The sequence below is a fragment of the Stegodyphus dumicola genome, chromosome 2 (genome assembly GCF_044657685.1).
Source record: "Stegodyphus dumicola isolate Sdum_Otavi_A_Nest chromosome 2, ASM4465768v1".
Taxonomy (NCBI): domain Eukaryota; kingdom Metazoa; phylum Arthropoda; class Arachnida; order Araneae; family Eresidae; genus Stegodyphus; species Stegodyphus dumicola.
Window position 1 is genome coordinate 143,464,291 of NC_140769.1, and position 21,266 is coordinate 143,485,556.

General features: G+C 32.0%; 1 protein-coding gene across 2 annotated transcripts in view; it reads right to left on the bottom strand.

Annotated features, from left to right (window-relative positions):
* mbc (dedicator of cytokinesis protein myoblast city) overlaps nucleotides 1-21,266 on the bottom strand; it is a 252,717-nt gene that overhangs the window by 22,975 nt on the left and 208,476 nt on the right. For both annotated transcript variants that reach the window (XM_085811171.1, XM_085811170.1), the window contains 3 exons: nucleotides 13,988-15,007; nucleotides 12,497-12,586; nucleotides 5,379-5,510 (listed from right to left, as the gene is read on the bottom strand). In XM_085811171.1, the coding sequence (XP_085667297.1) occupies nucleotides 5,379-5,510; nucleotides 12,497-12,586; nucleotides 13,988-15,007 (1,242 nt within the window). The remainder of the gene's footprint in view (nucleotides 1-5,378; nucleotides 5,511-12,496; nucleotides 12,587-13,987; nucleotides 15,008-21,266) is intronic.

The following is a 21,266-nucleotide window of genomic DNA, read 5'->3' on the forward strand; positions in this document are numbered from 1 at the left end:
AATTTTTCAGAATTAAAAGTTAGTTAAAACAAAGTAATCTAGATTATTTTAATTTGTTTTACTTTCATGTTAACTGCATATGCTTTTGAATAAGAAATATTTTATGAACTCTCTAACCAATACAGCAATGAAAAAAACACATCTTTGGTAAAATACTTCTTAAAACATCCAAGCTTAAAAACTGAATGGGACAAAGATAAAATCATAACAAACCAAGGGAAACAAAAGCAGTCTTAAAACTAGAAAAGCTTTAGAAATTGCTACAAGACCATGCTACAGTACAGAACTTCTTTTCAATCTGCTACACATCTGAACAATGATCTACAAAAAACATAGCATCCCTATTTGAAATAATTCTGTCCGAAACAGTTTATGAAGCAGACAGATTGCTTGTAAATGCCCTTACCTTCATAACATTTAAACATGGTTTTAGTGCTTTAACCTATGTCAACTTCCTTTTTTACATAAAATTTCAGAGATTTTATACTGCACAGAGCTGTGAAGAAGGTACATGTGATAGCTTGCTTTTCACAGCTGAGAAAAAAGTAAAATTCACTCTATTATTGCCAAAACACTAAACAATGAGTATGCTCAAAGGTTAAAAGAATTAACAAAAGACTGATGTCAAAAGTATTTTTTATTCAGGAGGACCAAGCTTCATAACAGAAGAGCAGGCATTTTGAGATTAAAGAAATTTCGAGAGCCATAACTCGATTTTTCAAAAGTCACAATTCTTTACTTGCATCATTTTAAAAGTAGGGAAATGGGTTTTTAACTGAAAGAAAGTGTGAAGGAAATTACTAAGAACATTACATTTTTTGTTAATTAATGTGGTTACATATAAATAAGTAATTAGTTATTCTGCTATATATCCGGTAAAAGGTTTCTACAATATACAAATCTGTAGCTACTGCATGAAGCAACAGAATGCTTTTTTTTTATACACTAGTACTTTTTTTCCTTCATCCCCATCAAACTTATAGCTGTTGGCTGGTTTTAGCAAAAGCAAACTGAAAAGGAAAGAAGATGGAATGATTTTTTGTAGTACAGCAACAATGTAAACAATTTTTCATTTTCGAGAAAAATAAAGCACTAATTTTGAAAATTGATCTAGTTTTTTTTTTTTGGGGGGGGGGGCTCAAGTACATTCCTTAGCAAAAAATGCAATAAATGACATAAGACAGCATGCGTTGCAGAGAAAGATTTGTTTGTTCATTTAAATATAGCAAAGCATATGAAAGCTATATGCTTACGGAAAAGATACCTTCACAAAGGCCTTTCTATGGGAAACTGGCTCTTAAATATGCTTCTAAAAGAAAAATTGTTTTAAAACAATCTGCTAACTCAATATTTTGCATTAAAATTATTTTCTTCCACATCCAATTAAAATGAGGACCAACATAATGAGATCAAATCTAAATAATTGATTTAATTCTTTAGATATCAACTGAATTATCAGTTATATTTTGTGTCTTCTATTGATGGAACATCTGAATATTCAGAACATGCAAATCTTAAAAAAGGTTTGATTTTCCAAAACTCTTAGCTTAGCATTTTTTTTAAAAAATTATTAGACTCTTTCAAATTCTAGACTAATAATTTGTTGAACACTAATTCAAATCTCTGAAAAGATTAGTTTTATTGATGATCAGTAAAAGTGGTGTTTACTAATATTGACTGTTGCAATTTCAGTAGCATTTGAATCATCTCATGACAGCCCTGAGTGCCACACCGTTTCAGTATGGCAGCTAACAAAATCTGCCAAATCATTCTAGCAATTGCTGCACTATCTGAGAGGAAAAAATCTGAAAGGTTTCCGATTTTAATAATCTCCCAAAAGAATTTGTTATGGTTTCTTACGTTCTCACCCAGCTCACAGTCTATTAATCTGCTATTGCACTCATTGCTGAAAACCCACTTCTTTTTGCCTTTACTATTAAGCACTGTTTTCTTCACACTCACACCATATACAATTCAATATCAAAATTGCATAAATTTTAAAAGCAGCATATGCTTAGCATTTCCAATGCAGTGTAGAAAGTTTTTTTTTATCTTTTATTACTAGCATTTTATGTGTTAACTTTAATCATAAAATATCACGCTCTTCACTTACACCGCATAAAATTAAATTCAACAGCAAAACCACAAAAACAGCATATCTTTAGAATTTCCGACGGACAGTTTCATGCGCCTAAGATAAAAATTTTTTATTTCGTACAGCATTGCCTCTGCTCGCTTTAAAACTGTTGAATTTGTCAATCAAAAATTCATTAAAGTTTTATAAATATGAACTGATAGTAAAACAAATTTGAAATTAAAAACTGGACTTCCAGGTACACATGTTTGGGTGGAGGACTAAGTTATTTAAAATTTGATGGCTCTAGGTACCATCGTTTTTTCATAGTGCAAGGAAACATATATACATCCATGCAGATTCTTCAATATTTAATTTCTTTAAAAATAATATAGGGCAATAATATATGGTGGCAACAATTTGAAAAGTGAAAAGCCTTTTATAGTGAACTGATGTAAAATTTGATTTTGAGACTATTAGTCCGTTTGAGCTAAAAACTCACTATACAGCAACTTTGATAATTCTGGACATCTGCATATTCTTAATACAAATGTACTTTTAAAAAATGCATTCTTATATTTGCTTTTCACTTAGTAAATTTTTTTCCCTCTCCTTCTTATTTGATAAATTTGAGAGAACTGATAGTCAAAAAAATTAAAAAGGTCTTTTCATGATTAGGATTAAAATTTTTAGGAGCTTCAGGATTCAGCCTAACTTCAGTTTTTTTTCCAATGCAAGTTAAAAGCTACACTGATTCAAAAAATTTGAGATACCTTATCAGTACATAATACCAATGCGTGCAAGTTCATTAAAAAAAATATTGTACAAGGCAGCAACACTCCACAGTGGGGGGATGCAATCAGAACGAAATTTACACCTTTACTCTTTTCAGACTTCGTCATGAAAACTCTGATTAAGATAATTAAATAATATGGCAAATGTGCATATCATAAATGCAAATAGTTGCAAAAATTTTGCAGAAAAAGCCCGAGAATTCACTTAGGAAGGACATTTTGAAAGCTAAAGCTCATTAGTATGTGGAGAGATAAATCTGCTAATCAAATGTGAGTGAGAAAGTTTTATCTTGCCTACTTTAAAAGCTATGTATGAGTCTAGTAGACCTCAAATACTTCTCTAGAAAACTTGTCATTGTATGATTTATGTTTCAAAGTGCAAACATATTCTAAAATAAAACTACCATTCAGTGAAAGTGACATGCATTTAAGAGGTCAAAGAATATCATGAGCCACAGTTACTAGGCTCGACAAGTTTAACTATGTCTAGGCAGTTTGACTATGTCTATTCTATAGTGATCTCAACCTTGTTTTTTGAATTGGCAATTACCATCAGCATGTTTGACAGAAATAGCTTAACCTGATGACTAAATCTGCACATTTGGCAGCATACACATCTCCATTTATAGATTACTTTAATTTAGCTTATACACAAATTTTGAATTTTTGCAGGAAAATATTCTTGGGTATTATTCAGAAATATGTGATATATATCTTTCAGTGTTACAATGTTTGCTCTATAACGAGCATGATGTTTTGTTTTGACGTAGATGACAGCGTACATGTATGAAAGAATTAAATTCTGAAGCAGAAATATGTTATGTACCTGGATGGTGAAAGATATACTACTTTGCATTAATTACTATGAATGTAAAAAAGGAAGCTTTTGTATTTAAGGATAAACAAGGGATCTTTTGTATTTTGTATTTAAGTGTACAAATACAGAATCTGTTGAGTAGATAAATCAAGAGATTGACTAAGTGTATCGAAAAGCTATTTACTAAGAACTAAAATTAAAACAAATGTTATTAACTTTTCAATAAAATTGAAAGATATAAAAATAGAAGAAATATACGATAAACTATATTTTATTTTCTGTTGTCATTATGTAAGATTTTCTTTCTGCCTTTATTGGAACACATCTTTTTTAGCTAAACATATTTTTAAAAATGAGATAATTGATAATTTCCAGAAGGGGATCGAAATGTAAGCAAACACACAGAATACTGCACATTGATTGACAAAGAAAAATCGTTTGCAAGACTGCTATACAAAATGTTGTGCACAATGCTGATGGCTAGTTGCATGAATCGTCTGAAATTACGCTTTTCCAAATAAATGTTTTATGTTTGATGTGTTAAATAAATGCTTTGTTTTTCACTTCTCTTACTCTTTTTACCCATCAAAGTATGTAATAACTGTAGTCCAACAAATCTGAATACAGCCTTTAAATTTGATTAATAAAAGGCTGAGGAAATAAATTTGATTGCCTGAGAAAACCAAGTAAGCCAAGTGCTATAAAGAATGAAAAACAATACACGGTATATTTCTAAATATAAGCCAAGAAGTAAGATTTTGCTGTAAAAATGTACCTATTTATAAGCGAAATTTAAAATTGCCCCATAAATTTAGCTACATATACTGACTAAAGTGCAAATGATTTATTATCTAACTTACATTGATATATCTATCAGCAAACTGATGCTGAGTGCAAACTCACCTTGAATTTCCATTTGCAAAGGGGGAAAAAAATAAATAAAGTGAAAGAAATGAAGAATGAATGGGAACTTCTGATGTTTTTTCATGAGTAAAGTTCAATTCTTCCTTTATGCTATGTAGTGATTTTGCACTTGGATTTAAAAGAAATACATAGTTTTAAATGCTAAGCTGTCCCTTTTACTCAGCAATGCTATTGATAGAATTAAAGATGATATCACCTACAAAATGGGTGACAATGATAGATGGAGGATGATAACATTTTCCTAGAGTAATTTTATATAAAAACTGCATCAGAATCATCAAAATTTCTAAAGATTTCCAAGATAGGTACTAATATTAAGGAATTTGATTAATATAGATTGGAAGCAAATAAAATAGAAATAACTTACATAAGCTGACCCCTAAACATTGACAGTAAAAAATTCACTAACACTTCTCAACTTATATATATTAAAAAAAGAGTTATATTTACTTAAATGTTTTCAACATATTTTCTCCACAGTTACTTATGCAGCCAATTTATTGCCTAATTTTTGTGAAACACGCAAGAATTAGCAGACAATCCTGAAATTCCCCCCATAAACTTGTTCTTTATGAAAGGTGATTTTTAAAGTTACTGGAGCATAAAATAACATATGTCACTCAAAAATATAGCATTGGCTTTATACTTGCCATAGGGTTAAACCTAAATCGCACCACTTTTTGTTCTTTCTAAAAAAGTACACGTCTAAGGAAATTACATCATAAAAAGTTCTAATTTTTCTTTAATTAATTTGAAAGGTATGACTCACTTGTTTTCCGTATTTTTCTTCAATGCTAGAACGCAGCCTGTGAAATGCTTCCTCCATGTGCTGATGAAAAGGTTTCAGATTATCTGGAGCCTTTTCTCTATGTATAGCAATACCAGCTTCTAACAAAGGAACCTTCAAAACAGACAGAAATGACCATTTCATGTTTCATACTAACCTGAATAGAAAACTTGAGAAACCAAAATTTATTTCTAAAAGACTTAAACCCATATCAAAGGAAATTAAATGTGCAGCCGAGTCCATTTAAGAAGTTTTCCAAGGAATCCCAATATAAAAAAATTCTTAAGCCGAAAAATCTTTTTAAACAGAAACATTTTCTTAGCTTCAAAATTATAGTTATTGACACAAAAGCTTACTATAGTCTCTTACTTTAAAATAGGAAGTTCTAGGTTATTTTTCACCGGTGCTTTTGACTTGTAACCACAGGAATAACAGCACGAAGAAAAGGGTCAATTAGTCAAACCCTTCCCTGCATACTTCATTTCTTTTTGTAATATGTTTTGCTTCAACAAAAATCATGCAAATGAAGAACTGCACTCAAAAGGTGTGACTACATTCTTAAGTGACAGTGATGATGACACGAATTTATGATCAAGGGAAGGTGGGCTCTGAAGTGCCTATTTTAAAGTAGCTGACTATAGCAACATAATACACATATTTTTACTTTAAGATTCAAATAATTCATATTAAATTTGTCTTTAATTAAATTACTATTTTAAAGCTTAATTATCTTAATTTTAATTTCAATCAAATTACTTTACACAGATATATTTGATCTGGTAATGCAACTCTAGTCTAGTAACCCAAACACACATGAAGCATATTATCAATATGTCTGAGAATAATAAAAGAAAATACATTGAGAAATTTAAAATAACCATTTTATTTAAACAGAATTCAGAACCCAAAGGCACTTTCTTGTGCTACAACTTTTTCTACTCGTGGTGATGTAACTAAAATAGAACAGTCCAAATTAAATCAAACGTTGTACAGTAGTCTAGGACTACGCAATTAAATACTACTAGAAGTTGGCTCACCAACTCTATTAGACAGTCAGAATTAAAGCACTAGCAAAGAGAGAATGCAAAGCCGAATAATTACAATTATCAGAGCTGGCAGGTAACTGACAACACAGCACACACACAGGCTGTGTCTTAAAACCAAAAACGTCATTTTTAATACCTGCTACTCGTTTGTATGCTGGTGAGGAATACAGAAAGGAGAAGTTAAAGTAAAAACTGACACTTATAAATAACTGGTTAATTAACACAAGGTTCTCTACAACTTAATTAAAAGCAGTAAGTCCAATAGCTTAAAAACACCAAGGCTAATTAATATATCTTAATTTCTGTTATGGACAAAATATGTCATTTTCCCCATACTTTTCAATACTGAGAGAAATATGTAATTATTGAATTATATATTACACAGATGATCAAAATTATGAAAAGAAACACTTTTTCAAATTTCTCAAATGATATAAGGCAGAATTTAATGAAATTTGGTATGGATGCAAAGAAATAAAGCAGCAGTTTATACCATACAAAAATGAAAGTAACTACTGATGATCGTGAATAATAATCACAAGATTAAAAATTACCAAAACTGACTTTGCAAGATAATTCCGGGGGAGGGGGAACGGTTAATGTGGGTACAGTGATTTCTAACACACATGCAAGTCGTGTGATGTCTTCATACTAGTAAGACGATAAAGATAGTTGGTAAGTCCCTGTGGCAACTTCAATTATCACAGCTTCCACCAAACTAGTATTTAGTTCTCATATGGTTAGTGAATACGCATTCCAGATGGGTTCAATCTGGTTGCAGATCTATGAACAGAATACCTTCACTTTAACCCCTTACATGCAAAATACTAAACTCATAACTATACACACAGATATAAATACTATAAAGATGAAAAAAATTACAAATACGAAATTAAATATTGTTTGCTTTGGCTTTTCCTTGGTTTTAACACACACAACGCATCTTCTCCTACCTTTATTACCTTTTCTGTCAATCAGGGCTGTGGAATTTGAGTCATGGAGTCGGAATCGGGTAGATTTTTGGGTAAAAGGAGTCGCTAAAAAACATGTCGACTCTGACTCCAGTTTTTGTTGAACAGTTTGAATTTGAAATGAAATTAAAGCGAATTGAGAAAAACATTAATGACAAACTGAGTTAATATTTTTATTTATGGACTATATACATTAATAAATAGTTATTTTCTATTTTATTGGCATATTAGTAAATAAATATAAGGGAGCAGGATGGACGTGATATTTGCCATTATTGATTAAGCTGATTCATTTAGTTACTAATCTCATTGGTGAATTTAGGTAAAGCAGCAAGAACTCCCAAAATTGATGCCATTCTTAGGAAGCGAGCAGGAAAAGGAGCAACACAATGGAGAATACATATTTGATGATACAGTGGCTGTTAGGATTAATAACTTTTTCAGAAGATGCAGGGGCATAGCTAGAGGGGGGCATCTGTCCCCGGGTGCAGAATCCAAGGGGTGCCAAACTGATGTTACGACATTTTAGAATCAAATGCTTTCCATTCTTGGCAAACAGTAGGGCGCACGAAATCTTCAGTTGTCCCTGGGTGCTGAAAACCCTAGCTACGACTCTGAGAAGATGTAAATAACCCTAATATTTCTCTAAGAGAAAGACTGTGGAATGATCTTTCAGAACTGGAAACCCTTCGTTCAGCACCGTATATAGCCACAAAAAAACTACAAGCTGAAGAATTAACAGGAGACAAGAATGTTAGAAGATGTAGATAACCCTAATGTTTCACTAACAGAAAGACTGTGGATGATCTTGCAAAATTGGAAACTCTTCTTTCTATACTGTATATAGCCACCAAAAAGCTACAACCTGAAGAATTAACAAGAGGCAAGACTGGAAAAATGCGATGTTTGTTCTTTCTGAAATGGAGGGTTTATTGCAGAAGGAATCATTTATTCAATGAAGAAAAGAGAAACTAGTTTGCTAGATAATAAGATTGTGTTGGGTTCAATATATGTAGATCCAAATTGCCAAATTTTGTTGGATGACAAACAAATTAAAAAGGCACAGAAAGCCATCTACAAACATTCATTAAGAATAAAATTATTCTCAGAACAAGTGGAGTATTCAAATCAGGACAGTCAAATTGCAGATATTGCAACCGAGTCTCTATCATCCTCTTCCACTGATGAATTAGATTTTGAGAAATATTTGGATAATATTGAAAAGGCTAAGACAATGCGAATGAAAATAATAACCAAGAGCCTTTACAAATAAAAATGAAAAAATACAAACAAGATTTATACACGGCCTTTGAAGAAATAGATAAATATGATTGTTTAAGACACCTCTTTTAGAACTTATAAAAATCTATCCTGAAAATTTAAAGGAAGTAGCCCTAACAGTAACAGCTTTTCTTCTTGCTCAAGTCAGTGTGGAAAGACTCTTCATAGTTCTGAAATTTATCAAATCGGATCTATGGCCCTCTAACAAAAAAAAACTTGCCAAAGTTTTACTGTTTCTTAGAAATTACTAATGCCAGTTTTCCCATTTCATAATAAATGCTAATTAATATAAAAAATTTCCTATGCATCAATTTTTTTCTGTAGCATCTATTACTTCTTTTATATTAAAAAAATAAGCTGTACCTATGCGTATATGTTTACATATATATGAAGGAGTTGGAGTCGGTCATTTTCCCTACTGACTCCACAGCTCTGCTGTCAACGTAAATTTTCAGAAAATATCTTCCAGTAAGATGGAAGGGTGGAATGTTTGCTGATTTTGGACAACTTTTAAGTTTTAAGTACGGTTTTTAAGCCACGGCTGACAGAATGAAACTGAATATAACCCCAACACATGTCCTAAAACTTCTTCAAAAGACACCCAGAAACATTTCATCCTCAAATAATGTGTAATATCAGGTTTATATTAGAAAACTTTTTAGTGTCTGCCACGATGACCAGAAAGACCCCCACCCATTGGCGGGATATCCATTACTGATCACATAAATATATACATTAAATGTAAAGTAAATACACAATGCCTGGGTCATTATATATAATGATCATTCAAGGCATTATATATAATGACCTATTAAATCAAGTAAGAAAAACAAAAATGCTGTGCGAACGAGAAAGAAATGCGAACGAGTAATGCACATTATGTCTCGCGAAACCTGGTGGTCTTTCCCCTTCTGCAGTAAAGTTACTTTTTAATTAACCAAGAAAGCTTATGTTAAATTTCAAAATAAATAGAAAAAGGACAACTGATCTTGAGTTTTTCCATCACGGATGTTCAGCGAAATTACACCTGCCATAGTCAGCTGATGCACTTTCCTAACAAAAAAAGCAAATAACATAAATGAAAACAAGAAGCTGGATACACTTACCCACATTCTAATAATGGAAAAAAAGAGAGAGAGAGAAAGAAATTCCTAATGAAATAAACAAAAATGCCTGTGCACCTTTAATTCACAGGCACACTTATAAAGAGCCGTGATTCCCAGTTTGTTTATACCAATAAATCTATCAAAACCAGAAGCACAAAACAGCAACTAATGCCAGTACATGAAGGTCAAATGCCATATGAATCAACCCATGTGAAAACAGTTACCATTTAGCTCCATTTACTGGCTTTTAAAAATTCAAATAAATCGCTCCATTTTAAATTTATGTACACGTGACACTGGTAGGAGTAGAATCGTTGCGCAGCGTATACCGGACGCTGGGCTGGTAGGAGTTGAATCGTTGTGCGTATATGGGACACTGGTCCTGAAAGGGTTAAAGATATTTATCCACTAATTGAATAATCCTATGTAAAAGAATATATTTGCCTATAAATAAGAATTGAGAAGCTGATTGTGCCCCTGAAAAATCATACTTTAAGAGTTCTAAGATCATCTGTCTATATCCCTGAGATATCTGTCAAACATATGGAGTTGTGCAGCAATCTGATATGATGTCCACATAGATTATGACATCTTCAGCACCTTAGTGATCTGATGTTAAAAATGCAGTATTGTGTCTCACATTCTCTCAGAGTCTACGCAGAATCTAGGCTCGTCACTGAAGAAAACTTGTGTCCTTTGCAATTCAAATTCAGTCCATGGATGTGTTCTTGTCCCACATAAGATGCACTCTCTGGTATAAAAGAGTCAGACAGGCAAAAATAATGGTTCTGGCAAAGGACCCTTTCTCATGAAGTTTTATGAAAAAGCAACCCAAGAGTTCTAGTGTTTGTTGTGTTTCTATAACAGTCTCCTCTATCACTTGACTGAAAGTGATAATACAGTCAAAAGTTGCTAATCCAGACTCGTCGGGACTTCGGCGATTCCGGATTATAGATCATCAGTTTAAATCTGGTAAGATGGCATGCAGAAATTATAAAATTAAAAATATGAAACCGTAATTTATGAAATAAAGAACAATTATGATCTAAAGGGTATCAAAATTTACAAAAAAAAAAAAAAAAAAAAAAAAAAAAAAAAAAAACGCTTAATATTTATTTGTTTACTTTATTAAACATTTCTTTCAATGTAAGTTGTTTAAGTTGCTTCGTTTTTTATGTGATAATACATTCTCTTTAATTCTATAAACAGACATAATTTCTTGTTCAGTTACAAAGTTCCGCTGTTCAAGTCCTATAATTGCAGTGTCGAGACTAGTTTGTGAATTGAAATTTTTTCGTTTTCAATAACCTCTGTCACTTTCTTCACTATCGGAAGCGAATTATAATGAGGAGGAATTTGATTTAAATCATATCAAAGATGGAGTACATCGAGATGAAATACTACATTTAATAAGGAATTATAAGCCAAATAAAAACATCTGCCCTGAAGATAAGAATAGTGCTGACAGATCAACTTCCAATTCATTGCGCGGCGCTGCCGCGTTAAAGATAAACAAAGTTTAGATAAACAAAGGATATGCCTTTATTCATTTTTTGTAGCAATTCCACTTTTTGTTTAATGAACTTCAAAACATACTTTCGCTTTGTAGATGATTTACATATTAATAAATATATATCAGAAATTCTATTTGACATAATCGAAAATTCTAGCTTACTTTTATAAAATTGCTCTAACAGTGTGCAAAAAATAATAAGCCGGATCCAGTTCGAAGATTAAGGAACAATGCAATCTGCAACATTAACTGAAATAGATAATTAAATAATTTTAGCTTAGCTTTTACCGTCCGTTATACATTAAATGTGCACTCGTAAACGTATTTTGCGCACGCATACAAGCATATTCTCAGCCGTAAAGGCCTTACGCGCATGCGCAGAAAGTTTGAAGCTTTGAGGTCCAGATTATAGATCATTTTGGATTATGGGTGTCCGAATTAACGACTTTTGACTACCAATCTTCATTCAGCATCATGGCTTTTATGTTCTTGTCAGGCATTCTGGATATAGATGTGGCTCCCTGAAATTCTTTCAACTAACTCCAGATCACACTATACATCAAATTCAGCTCTCTTACAACTTGAACCTGAGACTGATCTCTCTCCAATCTACCAACTTTTCTCTACCTCATTCCATTTTGTAAACATTAGTTTAGATGTTGGTTATGTAAATGTTGGCTGGTGGCTACTCATTTTAAAGTAGTCCCTATGAATTTAAAAAAAGATTTTAACAAACACTATGATTATAACTGGTATGTACAAATGAAGTAAGAGTGGAACAAGTGATGTACCAGAAATACTGCATTATTTGAATAATTCGAGAAAATACACTTATTCTCTAAATTTTGAACATCAGGATGTTTAAGGACTCAGCTGCATTTTTTGTACTCTACTGTACTCATAACAAAATATTTTTAGTGTGAAAGGTTTACAAAGCTTTTTTACCCAAGTAATAAAAATGGAGCTTTTTATCAAATTAAAAAATGCATAAATTGCTGCATAATTAATTTCTACTGCTAAATACAGAGGACATCCACTATTAATAATATTACACACTATTAATAGATGAAAAATTACTCATTCAGACAGTTTATATTTTAAATCTGAGATATCTGGGGGCGGGGCATTAAGTTTGGGAACATAAATAAATACTCATCTAAGACGAAAAATTAGCAAACAATACCTGACACGCAATTAGATTTTTCAGTTTTTGTATTCCTTCAGCATCTTTCCGGGTATTATGTTTTGCAGCATAGTCTTCTGTAAAAAAGGCCTAAAAACGAAGAAACACAAAGGAGAATAACTGATTAAATTAGTTTCGTCTCTCTCAAGCACGAACAATTAATTTAACACACTTTGCACTTAAAACATAAAGTTGTCAATTTAGGTAAAGGTTGATGTTTATTTGGCCATATTTTGGCTTTGATGTGTTTTTGAACAATTAGACATTGTTACTATTTGGCCACTTAATGTGTTTGACGGGTTTTATTTTGCATATTGTGCTTTAGGTTTTCTAATTCATAATCAATCAACATTTGAAATACAAAAAAGGCTCAAATAAAACCACAGATGTGGGAAAAAAAAAAAAAAAAAGGAGAGAGTCCTTACCAAGTTTTCTGCCACCAAATTAACAATATTAAACTACTTTTCGCTAACCTGGCAATGTTCTGGATGTGTTTTTGAAGCCCTATCAGTGATTTTTTTCAAAGCTTACGGAAATGTTTACTTCCCCATAGAAAAAGGGATAAATATTGGCTACATTTAAGCTGTGTATCAATTAGTTTAGAGTCTGAGACTATTTTCTAGAGTGTGATTACATTCAGTAATTACTACTTTAGACTCTGCTCAGTGAATTATTTATTGATTTCTAATGCTACCCACATATTAATGAGAATTTGCATTAAAGTCTGTTTTTTTCCTAGGTCTATTTACAACTGTTATTCACTTCAATCAATTTTCAATTTCTTCCTGTCACCTAGTGCAGTTATTTAAAGATATCTTTATAAACTATAAGGTATTCTCCTGTCTTCCTAGCGTGCCTTCGTGGTATAGTGGTTCTGCACGCTGGGACTGTATTCCAGAGGTCCGTGGTTCAATTCCTGGTGAAGGCATACGCTAATTTTTCATCTCTCCGGCTTTTCCAAATAACGTAATATCTCTTCAAAACTCATCGGATGTATAGGAATAACTTCACTTTTGGCCTCAAGACTTGGAATCTTTTAGACTATAATAACAGCTATACACAAAGTTTACTAACTTGTCTATTATCCTCTTATGTTAAATCACCAGTAGCTAACAGTCCTCACCATGGTCATTTATAGGCCACTTGTCATGACAGCTCCGACTAAGTCATGTGTTATCACTGTGTTTCATGTGTTTTTTCTAAAAAATGCTTAAAAATTTTGATTTACCAAGGAACAAGAAACTTTTAAGTCTTATGATTTATGTTCATTTGGAAAAATTCTTGAGGCAAGCAAACGCTTCTGATGCTATATGAAAAGCAATTGCAGAAACAGGACAGACACAAACTGCACGGGAGAAGTAAACATGTTTGCTATGCAAGTTCTTAACTTTTTCTTATTTAAAACTTTGTGCCATTTAAATACCAAAGTCCGTAAAAATAAAGGAAAAAACCTATCAAACTTATAAGAAATCTAAAATATAAAATAATTACTTTTTCATAGTTAATAATTCCACCCATTACAGCTGCATCCACGACACCATTCAGCAGCATGCTCAGAGGATTGATTGGAAGCATCGGATCCCTCTTGTGCTGCATAATTAAGCTACAGATTTTCTTGTTGGTGCTCTCCATGGTTTCAATGGCATTTTCGAGAGGACTAATTTCGATTGACTGGGAATTGGTGACAGGAAACCAGTGAAGAATACCAGGCAATGGGTATGAAATGACAAGATTCGTCCTTTCCAGCCACATTGTTGCAAATTCGTTGTCGGAATCTTTCTCGCCGCGCCGTAACGGGCGAGAATATGTGAACTTCTGCACCTCATTGACCTTGTAGTACTTTATTATCTGGTCGTGGACACTCTTATTTCGAAACCGCTCTCGCTCGTGCATGATGGGATCGACTTTATTAATCTGAAGGTACTGCTTGCTAGATTCTGTAATATCTTCACCAGGTGGAGCTAGTTTTGTCATTAGTTGGGCTGCTGGATACTGATTTAGAAGTCTACTACTAAAATCACTCAAGCGTTCATACTCTTTTCCTCGATACACAAAAACTTTGTTCTGTAGAAAAGTTGGGAAACCACGGCCATAATATGCCACGCGAAAATATTCGGGCTCGGGGCGAACCTGTTTCATGATATTGTCATAAAATATTGCCATTCTTTTGAGCAATACACTCAACTGAATATAATCAAACACTTCATTTTCGTACTGAATGGCTAATTCTTTGCATAATGTAAGACCAGGCTCCCACAGTTTTCCTTTATCAAAATAGTCCAGTATGTCATAATACAAACATTCTTTAAGATCTCTGTGAGTCTCGCAGTTAGGATATTTGTCATTCTTTAACAACTGCGATAACGGTTCTTCACCCCACCTCAACAATTTTGCATGCAGTTTGAGAGTGAAAGCAGCTTCTACGTAATTCTCACATTCCAGATGAAGATCACAGAGTTTGTAGAGGTATCGGATGTACATTTCTTGCCTGTTGATTTCATGATAAAATTCCTGAAAATGCCAATGCACTGAATTGAAATATTTAATATGACAAAACATTCACATTTATCAAAATTGAAAAAACACACATCAAAACTGAAGGAAAATTTCATAGCAATATTGTACAAAGTTAACTAACAAGTGGTAGTATGATTAAATTTCAAATTAAAAATTCAACAACAAATTTCAACTTTTTATGAAAAGTTTTGATAATTTAATTCTTAAACAAGAAATGAACTGAAATAGTGTGAAATATTTGCTGAATTTTCTAAAGAAAATACTATTATCTCAAACTATAATAACACAACTGACAATGGAATATTTCGTAAAATAATCTAGGTGAGTAATACTTTTTATTAGTCACTGAAAAGGATGTTAACTAGAACTCAAATGCCAATGTAAATTCTTTTAGTGCTTTAATCTATTAAATAATATTATAATCTGCATATTATTATTAATTTATATATTATCAAATATATAAATTAATAATAATATGCAGATTATAAAAATCCCATTGATTTAAAAATAACCTCAATCTATACTAACAAAAGTGTCCATGGGATATTTGATAAAATAATTTAGTCAAGTAATACTTTTATTCTAATAAAATCACTGAGAGAAATATTACATCATATCCAAATGACATAAGAGATGATTTAAAATTTTTACACATTTTCAGAAATTAACTTATCAATTAATAACATGCAGATTATAAAAATGATATTAATTTTAAAATATATACGGTGTATTTATTTGAATACTCTATAAACAAATTTTTGGAACTTTTAAGGAAAGAATCTAACAAAATTTGGAGAATACATGCAATTTCCCTTTAGAAAATCCCTTATGAAGAACACCTTCCCTTAAGCAGACAGCCCTCCTGTGCTTTGCCACATGTGAGTTTTTTTAAGAATTAATTGATTTTAAAGTTCAATTAAAGTTTTACACTAAATAATATTATTTATTCCCATTTTTGTTTTACAAGAGTATGAATTTCATTCAATTAATATGCAGTCTTTTTCTTTGACTAAAAAATAAAAATTAAATTTTCATTCAAATATTCAAAAGTTTTTCTTTTGGTTTCAAAATTACATATTACATACAAGATATTAGCCTTTTGAGCAATTACTTTCTAGTCAAGTTTTTTTTTGTTTCACCAATGAAGCCAAAATGATAAACCTGTACGTACTTTGCCGTTTTGCTGGAATTTTGCACTTTTATTGTTACCTACTACTATTCCGCAGGCCTTACATTATTCAGTGGTACTGGAAGTTATACAGGTTTCATGACTTAGCAAGATCGGGTTGCTTAGCAATGTAATTTGGTTTATGCCACTTATTATGCCTTGCAAATGAATACTTCATTACTTTTAAAGTATTGTCATTACTAATGAGTGGAAAAGGAAAGGTTTGGTGTGACCTTTATAAATGGAGATTATATTTGTGAGTAAAATTAAAACTATTACTGTGGGGAGGAATCCATTTTAAAATTTTGGGCTATTTGAGCTATGATAAGATTTAGACTGGCAAAAATGCTGTTTAAGAATGTAAAATGCTATGTTATATACAAATGCTGTATACAAATACAATTATTCATTAGTGTGTCACACTGTGGTAAATTGTTTGTGGTCTTTCGAACACGTTCTATCGTAGGATCATAGTTTGCATGTTTAACAATGTGGTCATAAGCTAAAGACATAATTTTCCTGAAGACACCGGATTTGGGATTTTTCCAGATATTAGACCATCAATTTAAATCTGGTATGATGGCATGTATAAATTATTGAATTAAAAATATGAAATCGTAATTTATGAAATAAAGAGCAATTATGATCTAAAGGGTAATCAAAATTTACAAAAAAAAGCTTAAGATTTTTTGTTTACTTTATTAAACATTTCTTCCAATGTAAGTTGTTTAAATTGTTTCGTTTTTTGTGCTAATACTTTCTCTTTAATTTTATAAACAGAAATAATTTTTTGTTCAGTTACAAAGTTCAAGTTCTGTAATTGCTGTGTCGAGAATACCGACTAACTTGCAAATTGAAATTTTATCGCTTTCAATAACGTTCTCTGTTACTTTCTTCACTATCGGAAGCGTGCATGGGTAAATGCTTTACTGGCTTTAAGCGTATGTATGGCGGACACGCGCATCAAATGTGCATGTGTAAGTTTGTGGTTTTGAGGTCCGGATTATAGATCATTCCAGATAATGGATGTCCGGATTACGGACTTTGTACTGTACTTTCTATATTTTGTTTAAATTGGTATTAAAGACTCGCCAACATCCAGTATACTAAGACATTCAGATATGCATTACATGAATGGGACAATTCAAATGGGGTAAACTAACAAACTCGTAAAGCACATCATTATTTAAAGTAACATTACCCTCTGTGTTGCAATGCAGCTTTTCAAGAGTTCAGGAATCTGTTTCCTTCTCACTTCCAAAAAGATATTTGGTTTGGTGAATATCTACTGTTGAAATTTTGTGATGATGTTGGGGAACAATAGGTGCTACATTTGGACTGAAATATGTGTATGGAAGCATGTTCAACTTAGTTTCTTTATACGACAGCCATTGTTCTCCATATTGTCTGTGAAGTGTGGTCAAAATTTGGGAGTTTGAAACTCCTTCCCTACAATTATAAAAAATTTAATGATAGTTTTCTTTTCCAAAAACTGAAGTACATTTGCTTATGGAAACACGTCATTATATGGAAGTAACAAGATCAAGTTCCAATTTAACTGTAAAATGAGACAAACAGATTATCCAAGGTCACTTATTGTGTCACAGAAACCACATCATGAAAACTGCAACTGTTGGGCTACATTAGCCAAGCCTTGATACATAGTAATCTTTGTTCAATGCCTGGACACTTGCTCTGTTTATAATTGTTATTAGTGTAATCTGTCTGAAATTCAATTAAAAAATACATACTTGAGAGATTTGTTTGAAACGAAGAAACTAAGGTGAATTTCTGCACAAATACGATGTTTTGCTGCAAAATCTCTAAAGGAAACAAATACTTTTAATCTATTCTTAAAGCGATCATCAAATTTTCAGTAAAGTACAAAATTTCTACCAGTGCAGCAGAAACAAAAAATCCACTCACAAAGATTTAGTGACTGATTTTCAAAATTAGTACCTAATTAAAATGTAAAATATACACTGATGACTAATTCAGAAGTCAAACAACAAAAATCAGCGTTATATTTACAAAATTTGTCGCTTTCAATAACGTTCTCTGTTACTTTCTTCACTATCGGAAGCGTGCATGGGTAAACACTTTACTGGCTTTAAGCGTATTTTGTTGTTGTTTGACTTCTGAATTAGTATTTATTCGGCGTGTTATTGTGTCTTAAATACACTGATGAATCAAAAAACCATTCCCACATTTTTTCAATGAAATCGTCTGGATAATGCGGAGGGCACATGATTCAGTGGGAATGGTATTTAATTGCTGCTGGAGAAGGTAAGGAATCATTCTTGCACTTACTTTTGCAAGTGGCGGGAAAGGCTGCTGATCTAAGCGAATTTGATAGAGGGCAGATTGTAATGTGCCAAAGACTCGGAATGAGTATCTCTAAAGCTGCGCAACTAGTAGGTTGTTCACAATCTGCCACTGTTAGTATTTAAGCAAAGTGGATAAAAGATGTTGAAATCAGCAATAGACACCAAGGTATTAGATGTCCATGCATTTCCAAAGAAAAAGGACGTAGGAGACTGTCCTGCTTGGTACAGCAAAACTGATGTCAGACAGTACCTCAGACGACAGTCCAATAAACTGCAAGTGTTTTAGAACATATACTTCAGTGAACATTGTTAGATATGGGACTGCACAGCAGACATCTTGTGCCTCTGTTGACCAAGCATCATTGTCAACTACACCTACAGTGGGCCCAGGGACATCGAGACTGGACTATTGATAAGTAAAAGACAGTTGCCTGGTCAGATGAATCATGATTTCTCATTTACCACATTGCTGGTCGTGTCAGGTTATGCTTTCTTTCCAGGTGAACAATTGCTCCCCCCTCTGTACAGCAGGTCATACACAGGCTGGTGGTGGCAGTATTACGTTTTGAGGGATATTCTCATAGGTGGCTCTTAGACCCTTAGTTGTGGCAGAACAGCCTGCAGGCTATCTGAATTTAATTGCCAATCAGATGCACCCTTACACGACGTCTGCCTTCCTGCCAATGCCCCATGTCACAAGGCTCAAATTGGAGGGGTTTGAAAGAAGGAGCATAAGGAAGAATTCAAATTAATGTTCTGGCCACCAAACTCGCTGGATTTTAACCTGATAGAGCACATTTGGGATGTCATGGAATGGCAACTCAAAAGCTAAAATACTACCCTGTTGAACTATCTTGACTTTGTGTGACCACTGCTTAAATATTTGATACCATCTACCAAGAACTTGCATATCAATGCCAAGATGAATTGCAGCTGTTTTACAGGCCAAAGGTTGCGCAACACATTTTTGAGTAGATGGACATAATGTTTTGGCTCTTCAGTGTTGTTGTTATATGTTGTACAAATATATGTTGCATGTACAAATGCAATAAATAATTCTTTGCAGTTATAAGACATTCTTTTCCCCTGAAAAAATTCATTAAACTGTCCTAAAGGGATTGTGCTAGTATGCAAGTAGAAAAAAAATGATATATTTAACAATTAAGAATTCATTATTTAAGTCTTTGAATGAAAAGCATATTAGACTAGCTTCTGAAGTACTATGTTAACAAGCATTTATCACTTGCATTTAGAAACACACTATGAAACCTTTCATGGCCATTACTTCTAAAATAACCAATATTTCTAAGAACATAAAATAAACATTAGCACACCCTTTTTAAGTTGACCATTGAACAGCAAAATCATCAGGATGTGAATCATCAAGAGCTGTGGGTAGTCTTAAGCAGATTTCCCTGTACCATTAAAATTACAAAACTTATTTATATGCTTAACTGTTTGAAGCCTCTATTGTTAGCATTATACAGTAAAGTAAAAACTTTAAAAAATATAGAAACGGACAAACAGTTTCATTCAATAATAATTAAAAAAATAAACATTACTCACATTACACATCAAAACTACATTTAAAATCTGAAACAACGTGCAACTGCAACTAAAAGGACAATTTTTCGCTTAAAGGATTAAAATTAATTATTACCACATGCTTGTTTATTTAAACGTAATGTATAAATGACCATTATACGACTACACACACACACACATGCACCAAAATACAAACAAATAAACTGCATTATTTGGTGCTGAAATGAAAGAAACATAGTCATGCCATTAGGTTATTTTTCAATAGATTTCTATAATGATTATGGCAGTAAATTTATTGAGGTGCTAATTTAAACAACTATTTTTGCGAATCTTATACTTTCCAAAATTTAGTGAATATCGGGTTTATCAGCAAATGTTTATTAAATTTATGAAGTTATAATTGTTAGAGCTTAAAATTTACTCAAAAATATATTATAAAAAATCATATTCCAGAGTATAAACCAGAAGACTGAACTATTGAATCCCTGAAATTCTGGCATACACGAAAAGAACAGTTACTTCCCAAAGTTGCTTTCTGCTGCCTGCTAATGTTGACAAAAAATTTTGGCTCCCTGCATTTTTAACAAGCTACTTTATAAAAGAAATCAGAATACATTATATAAAAATACTGTCCAATTAAATGGTAATCCTGACCTAAATTAATGATGTTGAATAAATTTTCAGAACTTCAATGAATGTACATATGTAAATTTCAATAAAAAATATATAATACAGTTTTTATTTAAATACATAAATTTAAACATATTATTTGTGTTATGGTGGCTTTATATATATATATATATATATATATATATATATATATATATACACACACACACACACAAACACATCCATTTATTCTCAAATGTTAACTTAAAGAGAATAAGAACAAATTAACCTTCCAAAAATTGATTTTTCAATTTTTATTTTAAAAAATAAAATGAACATTATTGATTCCAAAATTAGATAATGCATTTAGATTTGAAGTACCAGCGTTAATAAATTGAAATAAAAGATGCAAATTCAAACAGACATGCCCCTTTTTTTAAAGAAACAGTTTTTAAGAAAGTCTTTTAAATATTTTTTAACTGAGATGTATAAGTATTTTTTATAATTATTATTCTCTATTTATATGCCGACAGTGTTACAGATATGCATTATACTTAAAATTACTTCTGTTTACTCAGAATTACTTCTGTTAGCAACAAAAATA